Source organism: Arvicanthis niloticus, chromosome 1 (assembly GCF_011762505.2).
Source record: "Arvicanthis niloticus isolate mArvNil1 chromosome 1, mArvNil1.pat.X, whole genome shotgun sequence".
Classification (NCBI taxonomy): domain Eukaryota; kingdom Metazoa; phylum Chordata; class Mammalia; order Rodentia; family Muridae; genus Arvicanthis; species Arvicanthis niloticus.
The window spans coordinates 27,995,627-28,015,678 of NC_047658.1; the positions used below are offsets into that span (position 1 = coordinate 27,995,627).

At 37.0% G+C, this 20,052-nt stretch overlaps 1 protein-coding gene across 2 annotated transcripts in view; it reads left to right on the forward strand.

The window, feature by feature from the left end:
* Herc2 (HECT and RLD domain containing E3 ubiquitin protein ligase 2) overlaps nt 1-20,052 on the forward strand; it is a 174,946-nt gene that overhangs the window by 101,158 nt on the left and 53,736 nt on the right. For both annotated transcript variants that reach the window (XM_034490041.2, XM_076935171.1), the window contains exons 48-57: nt 923-1,021; nt 2,359-2,527; nt 2,628-2,753; nt 3,555-3,663; nt 3,778-3,917; nt 7,540-7,730; nt 9,218-9,323; nt 9,408-9,499; nt 15,972-16,147; nt 19,133-19,244. In XM_034490041.2, the coding sequence (XP_034345932.1) occupies nt 923-1,021; nt 2,359-2,527; nt 2,628-2,753; nt 3,555-3,663; nt 3,778-3,917; nt 7,540-7,730; nt 9,218-9,323; nt 9,408-9,499; nt 15,972-16,147; nt 19,133-19,244 (1,320 nt within the window). The remainder of the gene's footprint in view (nt 1-922; nt 1,022-2,358; nt 2,528-2,627; nt 2,754-3,554; nt 3,664-3,777; nt 3,918-7,539; nt 7,731-9,217; nt 9,324-9,407; nt 9,500-15,971; nt 16,148-19,132; nt 19,245-20,052) is intronic.

Genomic DNA, 20,052 nt, shown 5'->3' on the forward strand with positions numbered 1-20,052 from the left:
TTCAAAGCTGGTCTTAGCAACATACTTAGGTATTATCTGGTTAACATACAGATAAACATTCTGGACCCTCTATAGCAAGAGAATCATGAGTTCAAGGCCGGTCTGCATTATATAGTAGTTTCAGACTAGCCTTGGAAGCATGGAAATACTACACTCCGACCATACCTGGCATGGTACTGCATGAGTGTAATACCATTTTGAAGACAGGCATAAGGATTGAGAGTTGGAGACTAGCCGAGGGTGCATAGTGAAAGCCAGTCTAAAGACAGCCATCCAAGCAAACAATAAATCATGTTTTGTGTGACATTCTGAGGAAGTTGTTTTATAAAATTCATTTTTTGAGCCTTGGAAATCTTTGGATATTGAGAGCTGTTTAAAGATTCATTTTGCTTGGATAGATGACTAAGTGGTTAAGAGCACTTGTTGTTCTTGCAGAAACTTAGATTTTATTCTCAGAAGCCACGTGGTGGCCTACAACTATATGTAATTTCATTTGTCCTCTCTGGGCACCAGGCATGCACATTGTTTTTGTGTGTGTGTGTGTGTGTGTGTGTGTGTGTGTGTGTGTGTGTGTATGCAGGTACAACACTAATGATATAATGTATAAAATTTTTTTACAACTATTTTGCATACTGTGCTATTAATATTAAGGTAGGAAGATTTTCATAAAGAAAACACAATATTTTCTACTGCATTTGCTTATACTATAGACTTAGTGTTTTATTTTGTGTTTTTTGCAATAGAGTCTTACTATTTAGCTATGGCTGTTCTGGAACTATATAGACCAGAAAGACCTCAATCACCCATAGAGATCCATCTGTCTCTGCCTTCTGCTATTAAAGATGTATGTCACCATGCCAAGCCAACACTCTGTCTTAAGTATATTTCTCAATTCTTTTTCAAATGTATTTATGTCATTTAGGCTGCTGGTGCTGTTGTGACTGAAAGCCAGACTTACAAGAAGCGTGCTGATTTCCTGAGTAATGACGATTATGCTGTGTATGTGAGAGAGAACGTTCAGGTGGGCATTGATTAGGATGAACCTTGTTCATGCTTTGACAAATACTTGACCATCTCTCATATACTAAGCAGTAGTTGAGTTGACAGATGCCCTTGCCCTTGGGGAACCTGCTGACCTTGTGAGTGGAAGATAGTCAAACTGGCTTAGTAAGATCTACTTATTAGAAGGAAGCATGGATATTATAGGTATGAGAAAGAAGAGACCAGCAAGGTAGATTGCTCTTGGTATGGTGGTAAGATCTATGTTGGGAAAGTTCAAATAGAGCATGAACTAGGACTGGAGTGTGACTGGACTCATCCTGATACTTTGGTAGGAAGGCTTTTTACGTTTTTATATTGATAGGTATCTGTTATTGGGTGCCTACTCATCTTGCTTGTTCTACAATAAGTGTACCAAACCTAGACCCATTTGCAGGCCCATGTGATAGTGATTTTCTAAGTTAATACTCTTGGATTTATCAGCTTAGGTTTTCTTTGATGAGTTTTTTTTCTTTTTTAACCAATTCTAGTTGTATTACAATTTTTGTAGGAAAGACAGGACAAGCACCATAATTATTTCCAGTGATATAAGAGCTTTATCTATTCAGTTTTCACAATGATGTATTGGTGGTCTGCTGCTTTTAAGGTGACCAAGAAGCTTTGGTTTGCTTATTATGATTATGATGAATTTATCAGCTGTAGGATGTGTTTGAGCTGTTACTCCTTTTGATGATCAGAGGGTCCTCCTGTGTGAACATTGTAATCTGTAGCTACAGTGTTTTGTGGCAGAAGAAGATATAGGCTCATGTATGTATTTCCCAGAGACATTTGGATCCCCTTAATCTAAATTCTACTTATCTTAGTTTGCTTTATGTTACTGTGATAAAATACCTAATCTAAAACAACCTGGAAGGAAAGGATTATTTGACTTACATAACCTAGTCCCACCCTGTCAAGTAGGGAAGTCAGGGCAGTGACTCAAGGCAAGAATCTACTGATAGGAGCTGAAGCAGAGGTCATGCACAAATGCAGCTACTGGTTTTGCTCCCCATGGCTTGCTCAAGTTGTGTAGATCACTTGTCCAGGAATGGCACTCCCCACAGATGATTGGACTCTACCCCCATTAATCACTAATCAAGAGGATGTCTCACAGACATGCCCACAGGCCAACCTGATGGAGGCAGTTCCTTACAGTTCCTTCTTCCTAGGGGACTCTAATTGTGTCAAGTTGACAAACTAACCAGGATAATACTTTAAACATACTTCTGGGTCCTAAATAAAATCTTTCCTGAAGAATAGAAAATCCCATTGTATCTCTTGTTTAGGTGTACTTGACTTGACTTTGCATTTCAATTTTAGGTGGGAATGATGGTTAGATGCTGTCGAACATATGAAGAAGTATGTGAAGGTGATGTGGGCAAAGTCATCAAACTGGATAGAGATGGATTACATGACCTTAATGTGCAGTGTGATTGGCAGCAGAAAGGGGGCACTTACTGGGTTAGGTACATTCATGTTGAGCTTATAGGTGAGCACACTCCTTATTAATGTGTTACATTTCTTAGAGACATAGTTCCCAGAAAATGAACAAACACTAATCATTGTGCATTTGCCAATGAAATCCTTAGGGTATCCTCCACCGAGTTCTTCTTCTCACATCAAGATTGGTGATAAAGTACGGGTCAAAGCTTCTGTTACCACACCAAAATACAAGTGGGGATCTGTAACTCATCAAAGTGTGGGGCTTGTGAAAGGTAATATCCAAGCAACAAAATGCTGTCTTAAAGAGCATAATTTTCTTTTATTTATGTATATATTCAGCATTTATTTATTTTAACTAGCTGATAAGAATTTTAATAAATATGTCTGAGAAATACAGTAAAGGACAGAAATAACAGACATAAACAATAACAGGTTTTGGTATGAAGAGAAAATAGACATGTATCACCATTCCTGATTATTTTATCTTTAAACATTTGATGCTACAATACTGGTACTTCCCCAGTGGTTAAGGCCATTGTTAAAGAACTTCTCAGATTATGCAAGAACAAATGACTTCTTTATATCTTTCTTTTTATAATTATTTTTCTTTGCTTAAAATGTTCTTAAATGATCAAAAGAAAGATAAGATAAAAACAATTGTGGTTGTTAAGTCAATGTTTTGAAAGACTATTGTTCATAAAGAATGGCAGTTGTTATTTATTAATACAGCTTTATTCCCTAATATATGAAGGCACTAAGTGTAATTTTTGACTTTTTATAGCTAAAAAATTGCTAGTTTGGAGATTATGAGGATGAATAAAAGTAGACTATAGTATACTAAACTAATCCTCTGAAACTGCTTCCTAATGCAACCACAGTTAAGCCACTCTTCTCTCCTGGAGCTGGCAATGATTTTGTGTGCCATTTCATCCCTAAGTCTCTTACCTGGACTTCTCATGCAACAGTCTTATCAACTGTGAGCAACTGTAGCATAGACTCACAGAGCCACAGTGGTTTACTATAGGCATATGTTGACTTTAAAGGAGCCTCAGGGAGTTTCTGTCCTGTGCTAGCTTTCAGTGCCAATGGGAAAGACATCATTGTGGACTTCCCCCAGCAGTCTCACTGGACTGGGTTGCTGTCGGAAATGGAGTTGGTGCCTAGTATTCATCCAGGGGTTACGTGAGTTCCTGATTTTGTGATTGCTGAATTTCTTTGGGGAGGAAGAGTTTTCTTTTAAAGGTATTTAAAAGTGACATCATTATTTTCTTACCAACTTAACTATTTTAAAAACAGGTGTGATGGCTGTCAGACTTTTCCTATCAACGGATCCAGATTCAAATGCAGAAACTGTGATGACTTTGATTTTTGTGAAACATGTTTCAAGACAAAAAAACACAACACCAGGCATACTTTTGGCAGGATTAATGAGCCAGGTAGAGCTGAATGCTTATGTTTTATCTTCCATCAAATATCACTAGTTAGGTAATTACGGGAGTTTGTTCTTAGGCTCATATGTGTACAGTGAGTGTTTTAGAGGAGCACAGGTAGAGAGAAGGGGCGGCTTGATCCATTTCCTCACCCTTTCTCCTAGTTCTTTCTTTTTAGAATAGTAAGGTTTGCTTGTTTAAGTTTCTGTGAAGAAATGTTAGAATTATCTTCTGAAACTAAGAGCATGCTTAGTTGGATGCAGTTGAAATTGATGGAGTATAAGTTTTCATTTGTACAATATATTTTTATTGAAGTATACAGAGCCTAGAATTTGCCATTATAAATTTACTGTGTATGTCCCTGTACAACTGGTGCTATTATGTATTTCCAAAACATTTGTGTCTATCCAAACAGACATTAGCAGCTAACTTTCTCACCTTCTTTTCCCTATCCCCTGGTGTCTTAGTTAGGATTTCTGTTGCTGTGATATAACACCATGACCAAAAGCAGCTTGGGGAAGAAAGGGTTTATTTAACCTTATAATTTACAAGTCCATAATCCAGGCAAGCAACAGCAAGAACCATAAGAGGAGCCCTACTTACTGGCTTGCACCTACCCCTGGCTTGCTCAGTCTCCTTTGTTTTAGCACCCAGGAACACCTGATGAGGAATAGCTCCCACAAAGGCTAGGCCTGCCCCACATCAATCAGTAAATAAGAAAATGCTCCATGAATTTGCCTACAGATAAATCTAATGGAGGCACTTTTTTCAATTTACATTCCTTCCTCCTGAATGACTCTAGCTTATGTCAACTTACTTTCTGTGTCTATGACTTTGTGTACTTAACGTAAATTATGTGGACAGATCTGTCAAATAGTTACTACACTGATTGTGGCTTAGTTTACCACACTGTGTTGTGGTAAATATGGTTCTGGGAGAGATATACCCACTGTCATTTTTACATATTTAGTAGGGGTTTTTATCCCACTTCAGACCATACTGTTCCCAGTTAAAAGACACAGAAACCTTTAGATTTTAGTAAGCTTAAAATTGCTACAGCTGGGCAGATATCAACCACCTAAGCTATTTTGTCTACTTCCCTGTGATGACCTCCAAGATATCACTTGCCGAGTTCCACCCGGGTAGTTCCTCCTCCATCAGGCAAGCCCTAAATGCCATGTGCTCATGTTCTACCTACACCATGGCAACTTCCTTCCTTCCTCTCTATCCTGGTCTCTACCTCAGACTCTAATTCCAGGAACCAGTGCTCTGTCTACCTCTTTCCTGTCTAGCCCAGTCTGCCAGCAACTTTATTAACCAATCATGGATAACTTGGGGGGCAAGGTTTACATAGCATCATTTGGTGTTCCTGAGGATTTCCTCATCTGGGGTGACCACATCTTGGGGGCCAGTATTTAGTACTTAAATACATAGTAGCACCAGACCAACTCCATACACACTGTCTTTAGGGTTCATCTGTGTTGTAATATGTATTAGAATGTGTCTTAGTTGGTAGTTACAATTTTCCACTATGTGCATATACCAGGTGTTTTTATTCTTTTATTTATTCATGAGCATTTAAGTCTTCCCTCCCTCTTTTGACTGTTGTGAATGATGTAGCCAGTAAGATTGATATGAAAGTGTCAGTCTATGGCTTGCTTTTATAGTCTTTACTGTGTGCCTCAGAGCTACTACCAGAACGTTTGAACATTCTTGTATTGAATCTATGCTTTAGAGGTGATGGTCATTTCCACGGGAAATAAACTGACATATGTGGGTACTGTACTTCTGCAGGCCTTACTAGCTCTAATATGTATGCATGTTTAGATGTAGGCAAGCTAGCCTGAAGCTGGCTGTGTAGTGGAGCCTGATCTTGTTCCTCTGGCCTCTAGCTCCTCAGTGCAAAGATTATAAGCATGTCCTACCAACCTCATTGTTTTCTATAGTTCTGAGTATTATCTTTCCTGGCATTTTCTGTCATCACTTTGAAATTCTGTGCCATTGGAATTTGGTTCATTGTTTTCTGCTGAGTTTGCCGGCAGTCTAATTGTGGGGCCATGAATCCCTACAATTGTTTCCCCGTAATCTGATTTTGAAACAATATTTTTGTATCAACACATAAATTTTACATGTGAATAGATGCATGCTTTTTATATTTATCATTATTAGGTAGGTAAAGCTTCTTAATTCTGTGGCTTGGTATTTTTGGTTAGTTCTTGAAAACTGCCCACCCACTTTTTTTGCATGTCGATTTTGCTCCATTCTCTTGTATTGTGGGGTGTGCTCTTGGCTCTGTATTTGCTTTTGTCTCATTCCTTGTTTGTGACCTGTTCTTCCTCAGTTCATGCTAGATGTTTCAGAACCTCTTCAGAGTCTCATCTGTTGTAAACTACTTATAAAATTCTTAATTGTATTGTTACATTTATCCTTTTTCTTGTTTTTTTCAGTCTTTGTGAATAGTCTATTTTTATTTATTTTTGATGTTCTAAATCATGTTTTCTTGTAGTCCTTATGTACCTTTTGTTCTTTTGACTTTATATTTCAAAAAAAAAATTATATGTATGGGTACTTTGGCTGCAAGTAAGTCTGTGTATCATGTATGCATGCCAGATACCTGTGGAGGCTAGAAAAGGTTCCGTGACTGGAGGTACAGATGGCTATGAGCCACCATGTAGCTACTGAAAATTGAATCTGGGTAGTTTAGAAGAGCAGCTCTTAACCACCAGCTCCCTGGCCCTTGTATATTAAACAATGTTTTTGGAATCAGTTTGGGCCTCATACTCACTTTGTCCGCAAAATAGGGAAGAGAGGTTTATTTTGTCAGGCGTTAGTAATACCTTTTTGATCTCATTTTTGTCAACTGTCTTTGATTGATATAGTTGTATGTTGAACTGTAATCTATAAAAAGAAAGTATGCCTCTAACCTAATGTCACTTCAGAGATTACTCTTACTTTATGCTTCCTTTTGGGCTCTCCAATGCAGCTTGGTTTCTGTAGATAGCATGGCCTCCTTGTTCTCCTCTAACAGATACTCAAGGGATCTGTCAAATCTAGGTATCTCCTTGGCACACTTCCATTTATCCCTAGCCTTCTTTAGATGCTGGCCTTGTAATTCTTTTCTACCTCATTACTTCTGATACTTTCAGACAGAGGTTTATTTACATTTATTTACATTGTTTTACATTGTTTGTCTAGTTGGGAAAGGCTGGCTGAAATTTTCACCATTAATGGATGTGTAAATACTTTACAGATTTAACATTTAGCTCTGAATTCATACAAGCATTTTAATTTTTATCTTATATTTTGTGGGTTTTAGAGGTTGATCCAGGAGCATTTTGTATGTCAGGCAAGAACTCTCTCACAGAATTACTCCCTCAGATCCTAAAAGCAGTTTTAATAAAAGTTTTTTTTTTTTTTTTTAGCCAGACATTAATCCCAGCACTTGGGAGGCAGAGACAGGCAGGCTTTAAAAAGCTATTTTTAGTATTAACCAGCTCTTCTAATTTAAAGGTAATTAGAAAATAGTATAGTTAGAAGCTCTTTGCTGTATAATCCTCTTAGTTTCTCAAACTTGGAGGCTCTGACCAGTCCCACAAGTGTTTATCCTCTGTTTGACCACATGCCATAGGGCAGTCTGCAGTGTTTTGTGGCCGTTCTGGAAAGCAGCTGAAACGATGTCACAGCAGTCAGCCTGGAATGCTACTGGACAGCTGGTCCCGAATGGTAAAGAGCCTGAATGTATCATCCTCTGTAAACCAGGCTTCTCGTCTCATTGATGGCAGTGAGCCCTGTTGGCAGTCATCCGGGTCACAAGGAAAGGTAATATTTGGTGGGATGTGTCAGGAAATAGTATATTTTATTGTATTATTATAATAATATAATTCCAATGGCACAGAATTTCAAAGTGATGATGGAAAATGCCCAGGAAAGATCATACTCAGAACTATAGAAAACAATGAGCTCTGTAAGTCATGCTTATAATCTTGGCACTGAGGAGCTAGAGGCAATATTATAATATATTATATTTTAGTTCATAAAGTTACAGAGTAGTATGTTCGGTATTGTTGCTAGATTTTAAACAGTATGAACAACAGATTTTATTAAGTGACCAATTGATAAACAGGTTCACTGCATGTTTTTTGTTATATTTTCATATACAAAATATTAGTTCCTATTATACTACTGGTTATAAATTTTTCTAGCATACAAATGAGTTTTGTGCATTGCACTAAAACTGTGTGCTGACAGGGCAGATGTGAAACAGGGTGGGGGAGGTGGGGCCATTATCTTATCTCAACTGTAGTGTTTCTGTGACTTATTCAGTATAAAAGGACTATCTCTAGCCAGAAGTCTATAACTATATGGGGCTTGGAGTGAGATCTTGCTCTAATTAGGATGTGGTGGGGACAGATCTGTTGCAGTAAATATTTTAAGGGTGGTTCTATGCTCCTGGTGGGTGAGCACAAAGCTCTGCACCTGCCCAAGAGCCCTGGATTCATGAATGAAAGACACACAACTTTTATATTTGGTCTGCCTTAACTACCTCAGTGGATGGGCACTTCCAAACCTCCCCACAGCTAGCATACCCTCCCCTCTGGTATTTCGGAGTTAACATTTTCTAAATCTATATTTTATCTTTGCTGCCTTGTTTCCTTCTAGGCAGACCTCCCATTGGGTCACTTTCTTTTTGCCCCTACATTTTAGCCATCTTACCCTCCTGCACCTTCACAGCCTGGTCCGTTCTAAGCTCCTCTCATGGACTGACTCCCTCTTTCCCCCTCCTATGTTTCTTGCTGTGGAATCCTAAAAGTTCTACCTCTGCCCAGCCATTGGCCACTGGCTCTTTATTGACCAGTGAAAAAACAAACTGTTGGCAGGGACCTGCAGAGGACATACGAATTCCCATGTTAGCACAGATCAGATCCTCAACAGAGATGTTATTGTTTTTCCAGAGTAAGGTTAAATTTTCATGTTACATTTTGTATTTTAAAAAATCTCATAGGTTCACACTTCCAAAATACTGTTTTATTTTACTTTAACTTAAAAAGCGGCTTTATTTATTTGTGCGTGTGCTTGTGTGCGTGTGTGCGTGTGCGCGTGTGTGCGTGTGTGCGTGTGTGTGTGTGTGTGTGTGTGTGTGTCTGTCTGTCTGTCTGTCTGTCTACAATCTAGGGATTGAATTTGGGTCATCAGGTTTAGCAGCAAGTACTTTTATCCTCTGAGCCATTATACAATATTTTAGCAGAAAAATATAACAAATTTTGGTAACTGAGAATTTTTTTTCTCTTCTTCCCTTTTTGAAAAAGCATTGGATTCGCTTGGAGATTTTCCCAGATGTTCTTGTTCATAGATTAAAAATGATAGTAGATCCAGCAGACAGTAGCTACATGCCGTCTCTAGTTGTGGTGTCAGGTAATTGAATTCATTTACTTTAAAAGAAGCATCTCCTTACTTTTAATAAAGATTATTTGATTTTTAACTCTTTTTTTGTTCTAGGTGGAAATTCTTTAAATAACCTCATTGAACTAAAAACAATTAATATCAACCAAACTGACACCACTGTGCCCCTGCTAAGTGACTGTGCAGAGGTGAGTTGTAGTGGCCCTCTTTCTTTTTGTGTGATTTCATGTAGAACATGAATGACTAGCATGTGTTAGCACATAGCCCAACTTTTTCCTCCTCAAATGATTTGCATATTTCAGTACCTTATTTTATTCGACTACTCTAGGAAAAGAAAGCAAACTGATTAAATTTTTGCTATTTTTGGTAGTAAGCATATGTGCATATTCCTGGTACTCTTTAAAAACATCCATAAGTATTTGTCAACACCAAGTATCTTTTCCTTAGTGGTAGATTTTCTGGCTATATTTGTGATGCTGAAATTTCTTCTTTATTGTTGCACCCTGTGGTTCAACTGTTAAACTTGTGAGGTAGTAATAAAATAACTAGCAGATGGAATCCAAGTTTATTGTGTCTCTTGAAAATTCTGAAGTTTCTTGGCAAAGTTTTTCTGTCAACCTGTAGGCTGGCTCATGGTTTCTTTAGCTGTGCAGAAGAAGCTTCTTTAACTCCATGTGATCCTGTTTGTTAAATCTTGGGGCTGTTAGTTCTACTCTTGGTGCTCTGTGCGTGAAGTTCTTGTGTATACCTATATATGCAGTGCTTTCTCTACACTTTCCTTTAGCAATTTCAGGGTTTCAGCTTTTCAGTTACTCTCTGATTCACTTTAAGTTTTGTGTAGAATGAGAGAAATGGATCTCTTTCTTCTGCAGATGGACATCCAGTTGTGTCAATACCGTTTGTTTAATAGGTTGTATCTTTCTAGTGTTTGTTTTGACAATTTTTTTTAAATAGCTGTGTGAGTTTATTTCTGGGTCCTTTATTCTGTTTTATTTGTTAGCATATTGGCTTTTGTGCCAGTACCATTTGGTTTTTGACACTGTAGCTGTGTAGAATGATTTAAGGCCACATACTGTGATACATCTGACAGTGTTCTTTCTGCTTAGAATTGCTTTGTCTGCACATGTTTTTTTCTTTTTTGTATTTACTTAGGATTTTTAAGTTTTTTCTACTTCAATTAATATAATTGCAATTTTGAAGAAGATTAAATTGAATCTGTTAATTACTATTGGTGACATAGCTGTTTTTATAATATTAACTCTGACAGTTCTGTAGCATGGGAGTCTTTCAGTCACTTAGTGCTGCCTTCAGCATTCTTCTTATACCTACCTTTCCCTTCTTCAGGTTTATTCCTAGATTTTCTTCTTATTTTTTAAAGAAGCTATTGTGTACAGGGTTTTGTTTTTCCCGAGTTTCTTTCTCAGCAAGTTCATTATTGCTAATAATATTTGTATTATTATTTTGTATACTGTAACTTTAATGAAAGCATATCAGATCTTCAAGTTTTCTATTAGACTTATAGAATCTTTACCATCTGCAAATTAACATCTCTTTAGTTTTTAGCCCTTCTCTCTTTTTTTCTTGACTTAGTCTGTAGCTGAGATGATGAAAACTATACGTATAAGACTAGATAAAGCAAGTTCTCTTTTTTTCTGGTTTTAGAGGTAATGCCAGTTTTCCCATTTAATACAATGTTGACTATAAGTTTGCCATACTTAATACTCAATATTATTATAAAGGGACATGTTCCATTTACTCCTAGTTTCTTCAGGAATTTTTATCATTAGTTCAATTCTGTCAACCACCTTTTCTATATTTATTGAAATGACTGTGATTTTTGTCTTAAGTATATTAAGATTGTATTGATTTGCATATATTGAAACAACCTTCCACATGTGGAATGAAACCAACTTAATCATGACATGTTATCTTATTAATGTGATTTTTGAACATAATTTGCAAAGATATTTTTGTATCTGTTTATAAGGAAATTGGTCATCATTTCATTTTTGGTTGTTTGGTTTTGATATCAAGGTGATAACTGGCTTAGTAAAATGAGTTTGAGTTTGTACCTTCTTCTCTTTTGTGTTTTGTGAAATATTTTTATACATGTTGATTACTACCAGATTTTCTTTAAATGTTTCCTATTATTTAGCAGTAAATTCATCCAGTTCTGGGCTTTTCATTATAAAGAGATACTTAAATATTGCTTCAGTATCTTTGAATGTAATGGATTTGTTTAAATTGTTTATATCTTCTAGGTTTAATTTTAGTATGTCATATATAGTTAGAAAATTTTTTATTTCTTCTTTATTTCCAAACTTGAAATATACATTTTCAAAGTATTCTCTAATGGTCTTATGTGTTTCTTTGGAGCCTGTTTTAGCAACTTTTTAAACTCTAGTTTTATTAATTAAAATAATCTCTCTCTTTGGTTAGTTTGGCTAGGGATTTGTCAATTTTATTAGTCTTTCCAAAGAACCAGCTCTTATTTTATGTATTTATTATTCTTTCAGTTTCTGTTTTAGTGATTTTTGCCCTAATCTTTATTATTTACCAGTTGCTGCATTTAGGTTTAGTTTGTTTTTATTTTTTTCAAACCTTGAGTTGTATATCATTACTTGGGAATCTGTCTCTAAATGCCTGTAGGAGGACTGCCTGGGCTTACCTCTCCTGTCTGATACACTGTACTCTTATTGTAGGAACTTGACATTTCACACTCTCATTCCTTCAGTGAGTCACTCAAACTGATTATTTAATCATTAAGTATTTGGGTGTTTTCTAAAGTTCACATTGGGATAGATTTCTGGTATTTCTGTCCTGTGTTTAGGTAAACTTCAGGGATTATTTCTGTGTCTCTGTTTCTGCCTCTGTGTCTGTCTCTGTTTCTCTGATTGCTTTATGGCCTGTAACATGATCAGATTTAGAGAATGGGTACAATATTCTGTATATACCTATTAAATCCAGCTCATCTGCGAATGAAAAAAGATGGTTTTGTTTCATTTTTTAGACAAGGCCTCACTACTCAATATGAAACCTCGACTGGTCTGGTACTTGTTGTATATAACAAGTTGGCCTAAAATTCAGATAACTGCTTGCAGGATTAATGGTGCGCAACTGCCATACCTAGAGTAGATGGTATAATTTAGTTCTGATTTTTTTTTTAACTTTTAGTTTAGTTGGCTCATCTACTCCTATATCTAATATGAGAGTAGGGTATTGGAGTTTTTCACTATTATTTTGTCATGACCTGTGTAACCTTTCATGCCTTTTAGTGTTTGTTTTGTGGAATTTGGAGCTTCAAGATTCAGGATATTAAATGCTTACAATAGTTAGGTCCTCTTGATGAATTGTTCCTTTTTTTTTTTTTTTTTTTTTTTTTAACATATAGTGGTCCTCTACTTTTTAATCTTTTTTTGTAATTTTTATTACAGTTTACTTATCTGTCTGTCTATCTCTATCTATCATCTATCTCTTTTCATTCATCCATTTATCCATCCATCCATCCTTCCATCCATCCATCCATCCATCCATCTACCTGTTTATCTACCTGTCTGTCTGTCTGTCTATCTATCTATCTATCTATCTATCTATCTATCTATCTATCTATCGATCGCACAGTGGCACAACTCTTTCTTTCCAATATGTGAGTCTTTGAGATCCAATCAAATTTGGTGGTCAGGATTGGAGACAGGTGCCTTTGCCTTGTGAGTGAGCCACCTTACTGGCCCAGTTTATAGCAGTCCTCTTTATCTCTTCTAAGTAGTTGTGGCTTGAAGACTGTTGTCAGATGTGCAATGGCTACCAGCTTGTTTGCAACTCCTATTTTGTACGTAGGTTGATTTCTAGCCCTTGATTCAGTTTTTGGAGACAACAGATAGTTGTATCTTGCCATTTAATTCAGTGAATTAAGTGTCTTGGTTTCTTTTCTGGTTGCTGTGATAAAATATTTTAGCAAAACACCATAAAGAGAAAAGGTTCATTGCATCGAGTTTAATGTTTTATCATTTCAAGGAAGTCACAGTGGCAAGAGCCCAAAACAATTGGTCACATCAAATCTAAAGTCTGTCTAATCTAAATCTAAAGTCTGTCTGTCTGAAGCAATGAATGAATGAGTGTATGCTCAGTTCCTCTGTGCATTTACATAGCCTACATCCCGGTCAGGAATTGGTGCCAGTCTCAGTGGGCAGGTGTTCTCACATCTTCAGTTAGTCACAGGAATGACCAAAGGCCCATTTCCTAGGTGGTTCTTGGTTGTTTTAGGTTGACAGTTCTATCCCAAGGAGGTATATAGATCTTCCAGTTGGCTAGTTAGGAGCATCTGTCTTCATGGTTATTACTCAGAAAGTTTTATGATTGATGGTTTTGGTGATGGTGGTATTCTGGTTGGTTGGTTTATTGATACTCTTTTCTTTCTCTTCTGATAGTTTTGGATGTTTTTTGCTCTACTATTCTGACATGATGAAGTCCTTCTGAGTCATGTGTTGTCCCTCCTCCTTTCTTTTTCATGATACATATTCTTTCCTATATTCTCTGGGATGAAACTCCCTTCTTCCTCTCTGTACATTATTCTCTTGGCTTTTTTTCCTTCTTTGGTATTAGCCTAATTGCCATTGAACTGTTATCTGTGCATTCATTTAAGCATTCTTACTTCCCTGTAAATGTTAATGAATAGTTTTGCTGAGTGTCACAATCTTGATTGACAGCTACTTACTTTCAGGGCTTGAAATGCATCATTTTCTATTTTCCTGGCTTTTAGGGTTGGTGATGGCAGGTCTAATTTTATTCTGATATTTCTTTATGTGAGGGTAAATTGTTGTTTCTTCCTTGCAGCTTTTAGTTTTGTTTCTTTACTTTAAAATTTTTTTTTTTTTAAAAAATGTCTTGACTGTAATATACTATGCAGATTTCTTCTCTGGTCTTTTTCTTTTTTCTTTTCTTTCTCAAGTGTTCTAAACACTTTCTGGTTTTGCATATCTTTCATATGCTAGGTTTGAGTCCTTCTCAGCTAGGATTTCATTGAGTACCTTGTCTAAGCCATTTGATTTTATCTCAGTTATATGAGTTACTTGTGGGGGTTTGGTGTCTTGAATTAGTCTAACATTTTGGTTGTTTTGGTCAAGCTCCTTTCCTTGATCCTCATGTTGAGTTGTATGTTAGCTGTGGTCTCTACCCTGGAATGTACTCTTCTGTGTCAACAGGAAGAAGTAAGAAGATGATCTTACTGCTGGGCTTTCTATTTGATTGTTTTTTCTTTCATCTCATACTTATTTTTCTTTCTTTTTGGAGTCTTGATTTTCTTTCCAAAATTTTCCTTGAAGTTACTGGTTTTCTGTTCAGGGGAAAACTGACTGAAGTAACAGTTGTGATAATGCTTTGACAGTAGTCCCAGCATTAGCTTCAGGAGTGAGTTTTGTGTCCCTCACTTTTATCCTTATAAGACTTGGATATAGGGACACTAGTGTACTGGTTGAGGGAAATGGTATAAACACATAGAGTATCCTTATATAAGTAGTTAATGAAGGAACTGTGGGAAGGAAAGGAAGTAGAGTACAAAGGAAAGTATATAGGTAGGTTAGAGGCTTAAAAAAAGCAGTAGAAAACATTGTATATCAGATTTAGCAAAAAGAGATACAGACCTAAAAACCTTTTCCAACAAAGTATAAGTTACAACATACCAGTTGAATACTTAAGATACAAGAATGTAAATATGAAAAAAAGATTAAAAATTACAAAAGATGCATATATATAAAATAGAGTGCTAAAGTCAAAAGTTAATGATTCAGAGCAATATAGAATAAAGGAGAAGGTATTACATTCTCATTGGTGCTTCTTGAACCTGGCTGGGGAGAGCTTGTTCTTGTGTTCTGTGATTCAGTACACTGTGCCAAATTCTGCCACCACAAACTCCACGAAACCTGTGTATCTCCTCCTTACTTATTGCCTGGGTGGGGTTGCTGCAAATCTTAGCTTCACAGTCTCATTTGTGCTTGTGCAGATCTGCACTGTAGCTTGGGGTCTGGTGTTCCTGGCTTTGATGCTGCACCATGTTCCAAATTTTGTAGCCCATTCCCTGGGTCTGATTCACCTGTTTCATTGGATTTTTTTAATCCCCAGATCCCTTATCCCTCCTTGACAAGTAGTCAGGCAGACTCAGTCTCTGTGACATTCTTCCTACATTCCCAACTGCCTAGCTGTGAGATCACCTGCTCTCCAGGCAGTGGCTAGGAAGGAGAATTTTAAATGTTATAATGTTCAATTTCAGATTCTTTTACCTCTTTGTAGTGTATGGTTTGCTGATGCCTACTTAACTTGAAATTCTACCTCCAGTTTGAATTTCCAACAACCCACCCTGTCTCTTTTGGCAGTTTTCAAGCTTTCATTTGGGCTAGGAGTCACTTCCTGGCAATGCTTATCTCTCTGTACTCCTTGGTGTGCTCAGATGTGTTAGCTGGCTTCTATGTGGGAGAAAAATAAAATCCACCTCACCTTCTTTTTGCTGTCTGTATTCTTTCTGTTACTTTGACATTGGTGGCCTTTTATCTTGGCTTTCTATCCAGACACATGAAATAACAAATGCAGTTTCTGATCTCCCATCCTCCCAGAACATTGTCTGTCTCTCGAGCCTGAGATGTTTGTACCCATTGTTTTCTCATCCAGTATCACAGGTACATCGAAATTGCAATAAAACAGTGCAGGAGCTCAGGAATTGACTGCAAAATCCATGGTCTCATCCTGCTCGGACGCATCCGTGCTGAGGAGGAGGATTTGGCTGCGGTTCCTTTTCTGGCTTCAGATAATGAGGAGGAGGAGGATGACAAAGGCAGCACTGGGAGGTGAGCATTCCTACTGTTGGGCTCACTTACTTCTGTTCCATTCACAGGAGTAAATGCTTACTCTGAATGAGGATAGCATTGTGCCTACTAGAGTGATTAATAAATTTAGTTGGGGTTTCGAGGATAATTGCAAGAAAATAAAACATAATAAATACATATTTCAACAAAAACATAATCATGAGAAAGGATTGAAAACAAAGTTTACTTTTTCTTTTAGCCTGAATCATCTCTGTTTTGGTATAAATCCTTATAGCTTCCTCTTTTGTTCCCTGGCCAAAAGATGTTTTTCCATGGTTATGGTATAGTATATATTTTATGGCTACTTAATTTACTATTAACTTAAACATTTATTTTTGCTTTATTGTAGTAGAATATACTAAGCATAGTCTTTCATTTCAACAATTTTAAATTTATAGTTTGCTAGTATTAAATACATGGACATTGCTTTAAAACTGTCTCTGGGTTGTCTTTAGGTTCTTGTATATAATTTTTATGGACTCTTAGGACTTCTTGTTAATCCTGACTTTATGTGTAGTAGTGATGACTGTTACTGTAGTTATCATATCATATGCCTGTGGAGCGTCTTCTGTGGGTCAGTCCTGTGGTGAACATACACACTGAAATCAGACAATCTCATCTCCATCAATTTGGAACTGGGAAGAAAGGGGAACATGTGCTGCCTTGAGGGGCTATAGTGGAATGTTGCCCCCGACAGGAAGAGTTGGTGTTATAAGGTAGAGTGAGCAGGCAAAAGTAATGGACTAGCATATGCCAGAGCCAACAGATTCTTCATTTGTGTGTTTATTCCAAGACATTTATGGAACAAAGGCTACTTTAGGCCTCATTTGCAGTTCTAGCAGCAACATTGTAGATATACTTTCCTCACAGATTGTGCTTTTGTAGATGAATTTGTGCATGTGGAATTATTTGGGCAAGCATGTACCAAATATATTGCCATTTGTCCAACATTGCTAAGACTCTGAAATTCCTAGTAGAGCCAGAGCCTTCCATAGGCATTGGCACCAACTCAGTTAAACAAACACACTTTGCTCTGAGTTGCTTTCAGTGATATAAGAAGACAGAAAAAGTAGTTCCATTTGCATTACTGCTCAGTACACGCTCTCTCATGAGTGGGCCAGCAACTGTGGCTGAGCCAAGTTATTTCAGGGCCTGTGGCATTAGATTTAGATGCTGTCCTGCCTTATTTTAAAACTTCTTCATAGAAGATGAAAAGGAAATACTATATGCATATACTAGCTTATCTACAGTACATGTGAGAATTATAGATTAATGTTTCCTCATTTAATGGTCACTAAAGTGAACTGGGCAGGTCCAATTAGTACATCTATTATATATGTGAGGTAATCATGACTTAGTGATGATTTAAAATGGTTGAATGCACTAACAGGAAAATTGACATTTCAATGAACTTTTAAATTTCTAAATAATACTATTAGTTAGCTAATAACATTTGGATTAATTAGCAGTCTAAACAGTTTGTCTCAGAGCCAGCTCTCAAATTGGATGTGTTCACAGTGATGATGATTAGCTGACCATTCAGTACTTAACATGGTACCGTTCGTTGAATATTCTGAATGTCAGCTCTTGTTTCTCAGCTATATTTTGACCAAAAAAATCTATTACATGATAATCTGATACCTTGTATATTAATTTGTTCTACTTTGCCTTTTATCAGATAAGTCAGCTTTTCTACATTTTATTCCCATATAAAAGGGTTTTGATCTCCTAAAGCAAACATTTATTCTTATATAACATGCTTTTTAAAAAAAGACAAATCTTTATAAAGGGTAGTTTCTAGAACCCAACGTTTTCCATTCCTTGTAAAAATAGATCAAAAAACAAGTTAAAAAAGGGGGCGGGCACTTGGCCTCAAAATACCAACTGAGAAAAATCTGAACACTGTCCCAGGCACTGTGAGACGTTTATCAAGTTGAGAACTGGTGCTGTGACTGATGTTGATTGAGTTTCCGATCATGGAAGACAGGTCAGGGGGTGGGTTCAGCAAAGTAGGTAGCAAATCGGGAACAAGAGGATGACAGAGCCACCAGCCTAGTGGGCCAGTGGCCAGACGTTCTAGCTTGTGTGGTAGACAGAGGATGGAAAGGAAGAAAGTAGCATTTTGCCTGATGTGTGTCTATAACAGAAGAGCTCCAATATTATGTAGTTAAGTCTTTTTAGTTGTTTTCTTTGAGAAATAACATGACCACACATGTGTCTAGGTACAGTGGCCCATCTCCCAAATGCCACAAGGTGTACTTCTAGGTGGAATCTCTTAGGACTTTTCCCCAGTGGCTCCACAGCTCCAGTTGAGTTCTGTTCACTGTGTACCCTCTTGACAAGTAGAACTTGTCTTGAGCCAGTGAAACATAGTAATATTTACTTGTGTTTAAGTAGTAAGCAGATATGTACTAGATCATAGGAGTTTTGTCTCACAGAATCTTATGGTGGAGGAATGACCAATTGATTTGATACCAGAATGCTCTCCATCAAACACAAAAGGCTAAAATTAAAATTTTGCTATTAAAAGATTACATGTTACTGGGTATGGCAATGCATACCTATTATCCTAGCACGCAGGAGACAGAGGCAGGCAGATCTCTCTGAGTTTAAAGAATAGTCCAGTCCACCTAGTGAGGTTCATACTAGACTGGGCTGCATATTCCATGCCAGACATAGTAAGATCCTATCTCAAAAACAAATAAACACACAAACGGACAAAACCAAAACAAACTAATATACACATGTTTATTGTAGTGAAGGTAAGATAGAGTTACAATGTACAGTTTTCACCTATGGAATAGCTATAGAAATGTTGGTCCCATGGAACACTTACACAGATTGGGGGTTTTATTGTGTGAGTTCCTAAGAGTGACTAGAATCTGCTCATTACTTGGAGTTGCTCTCTTGTGTTTTAAATGCTTTGTGTTGAATAAGCTTTGTTTCTACTTTTGTTTTCCTGTCCAGTCTTATTAGAAAGAAAACTCCAGGGTTGGAATCAACAGCTACAATAAGAACCAAAGTGTTTGTGTGGGGACTGAATGACAAGGACCAGCTTGGTGGGCTTAAAGGCTCTAAGGTACTAATATATGCCCTGTGGCTGATATGAATGCTTACTGTTGCTTCTGTCTGAGGCTCAGCTGGAATCAGACTCTTTAAGGATGTACTTTCTAGATGTAGTTTAAGAAACTCAGATTTCAAAAGTAATAAACATTGTCAATTGAGTTTGTGAGAAACCTCTATCCTTTAGATACAATTGTATTCTGCCTCTCTAAAAGACTAGAGCATAAACTGAAACATGTGAAATGATTTGACAATTTATAGGTAAAACTGTAGGTTATAACTATATCTTGCCTTCAGTACAGTAAAATACTTAAACAATAATGTGTACTAATGCCATACTGGTACAAACATGAATAAGTTGTGACTTGCTTTTTGGATATTTGAGGTGGAATAGCCTTTATGGTGAGGATGCTTTGTGAGCACAGAGAAGAGATAAAAATTCACCTGGATGGACACACTTGTCATCGTGGAGTGGCTCTGGGGTAGAGACTTACTCACTATTAATAAGTCATGAGGCCAAGGAAAGCTGTGTGACAGCTCCCGTGCCTGGACTTCATTTCATAACAAGTTGGGTTGAAGGCTAATTTCTATTTACGTACAAAAAGATAAGCTCCCCCAGAATAAACATAACTATAACAGATAATACATTTGAACTAGGATTGAGTTCATTGCATAATATCATGAATCCCAGAAACAGTTCACTCCAAACTTTAGTATTAGGAGACAACTCCATCAGATGAAATCTGCTCTTTTTAGTATTCTGTGATAACATATTTATTTATGCCCCTCTGTCACCTGTAGTGTCAAGAAGCAGAGACTGTTAG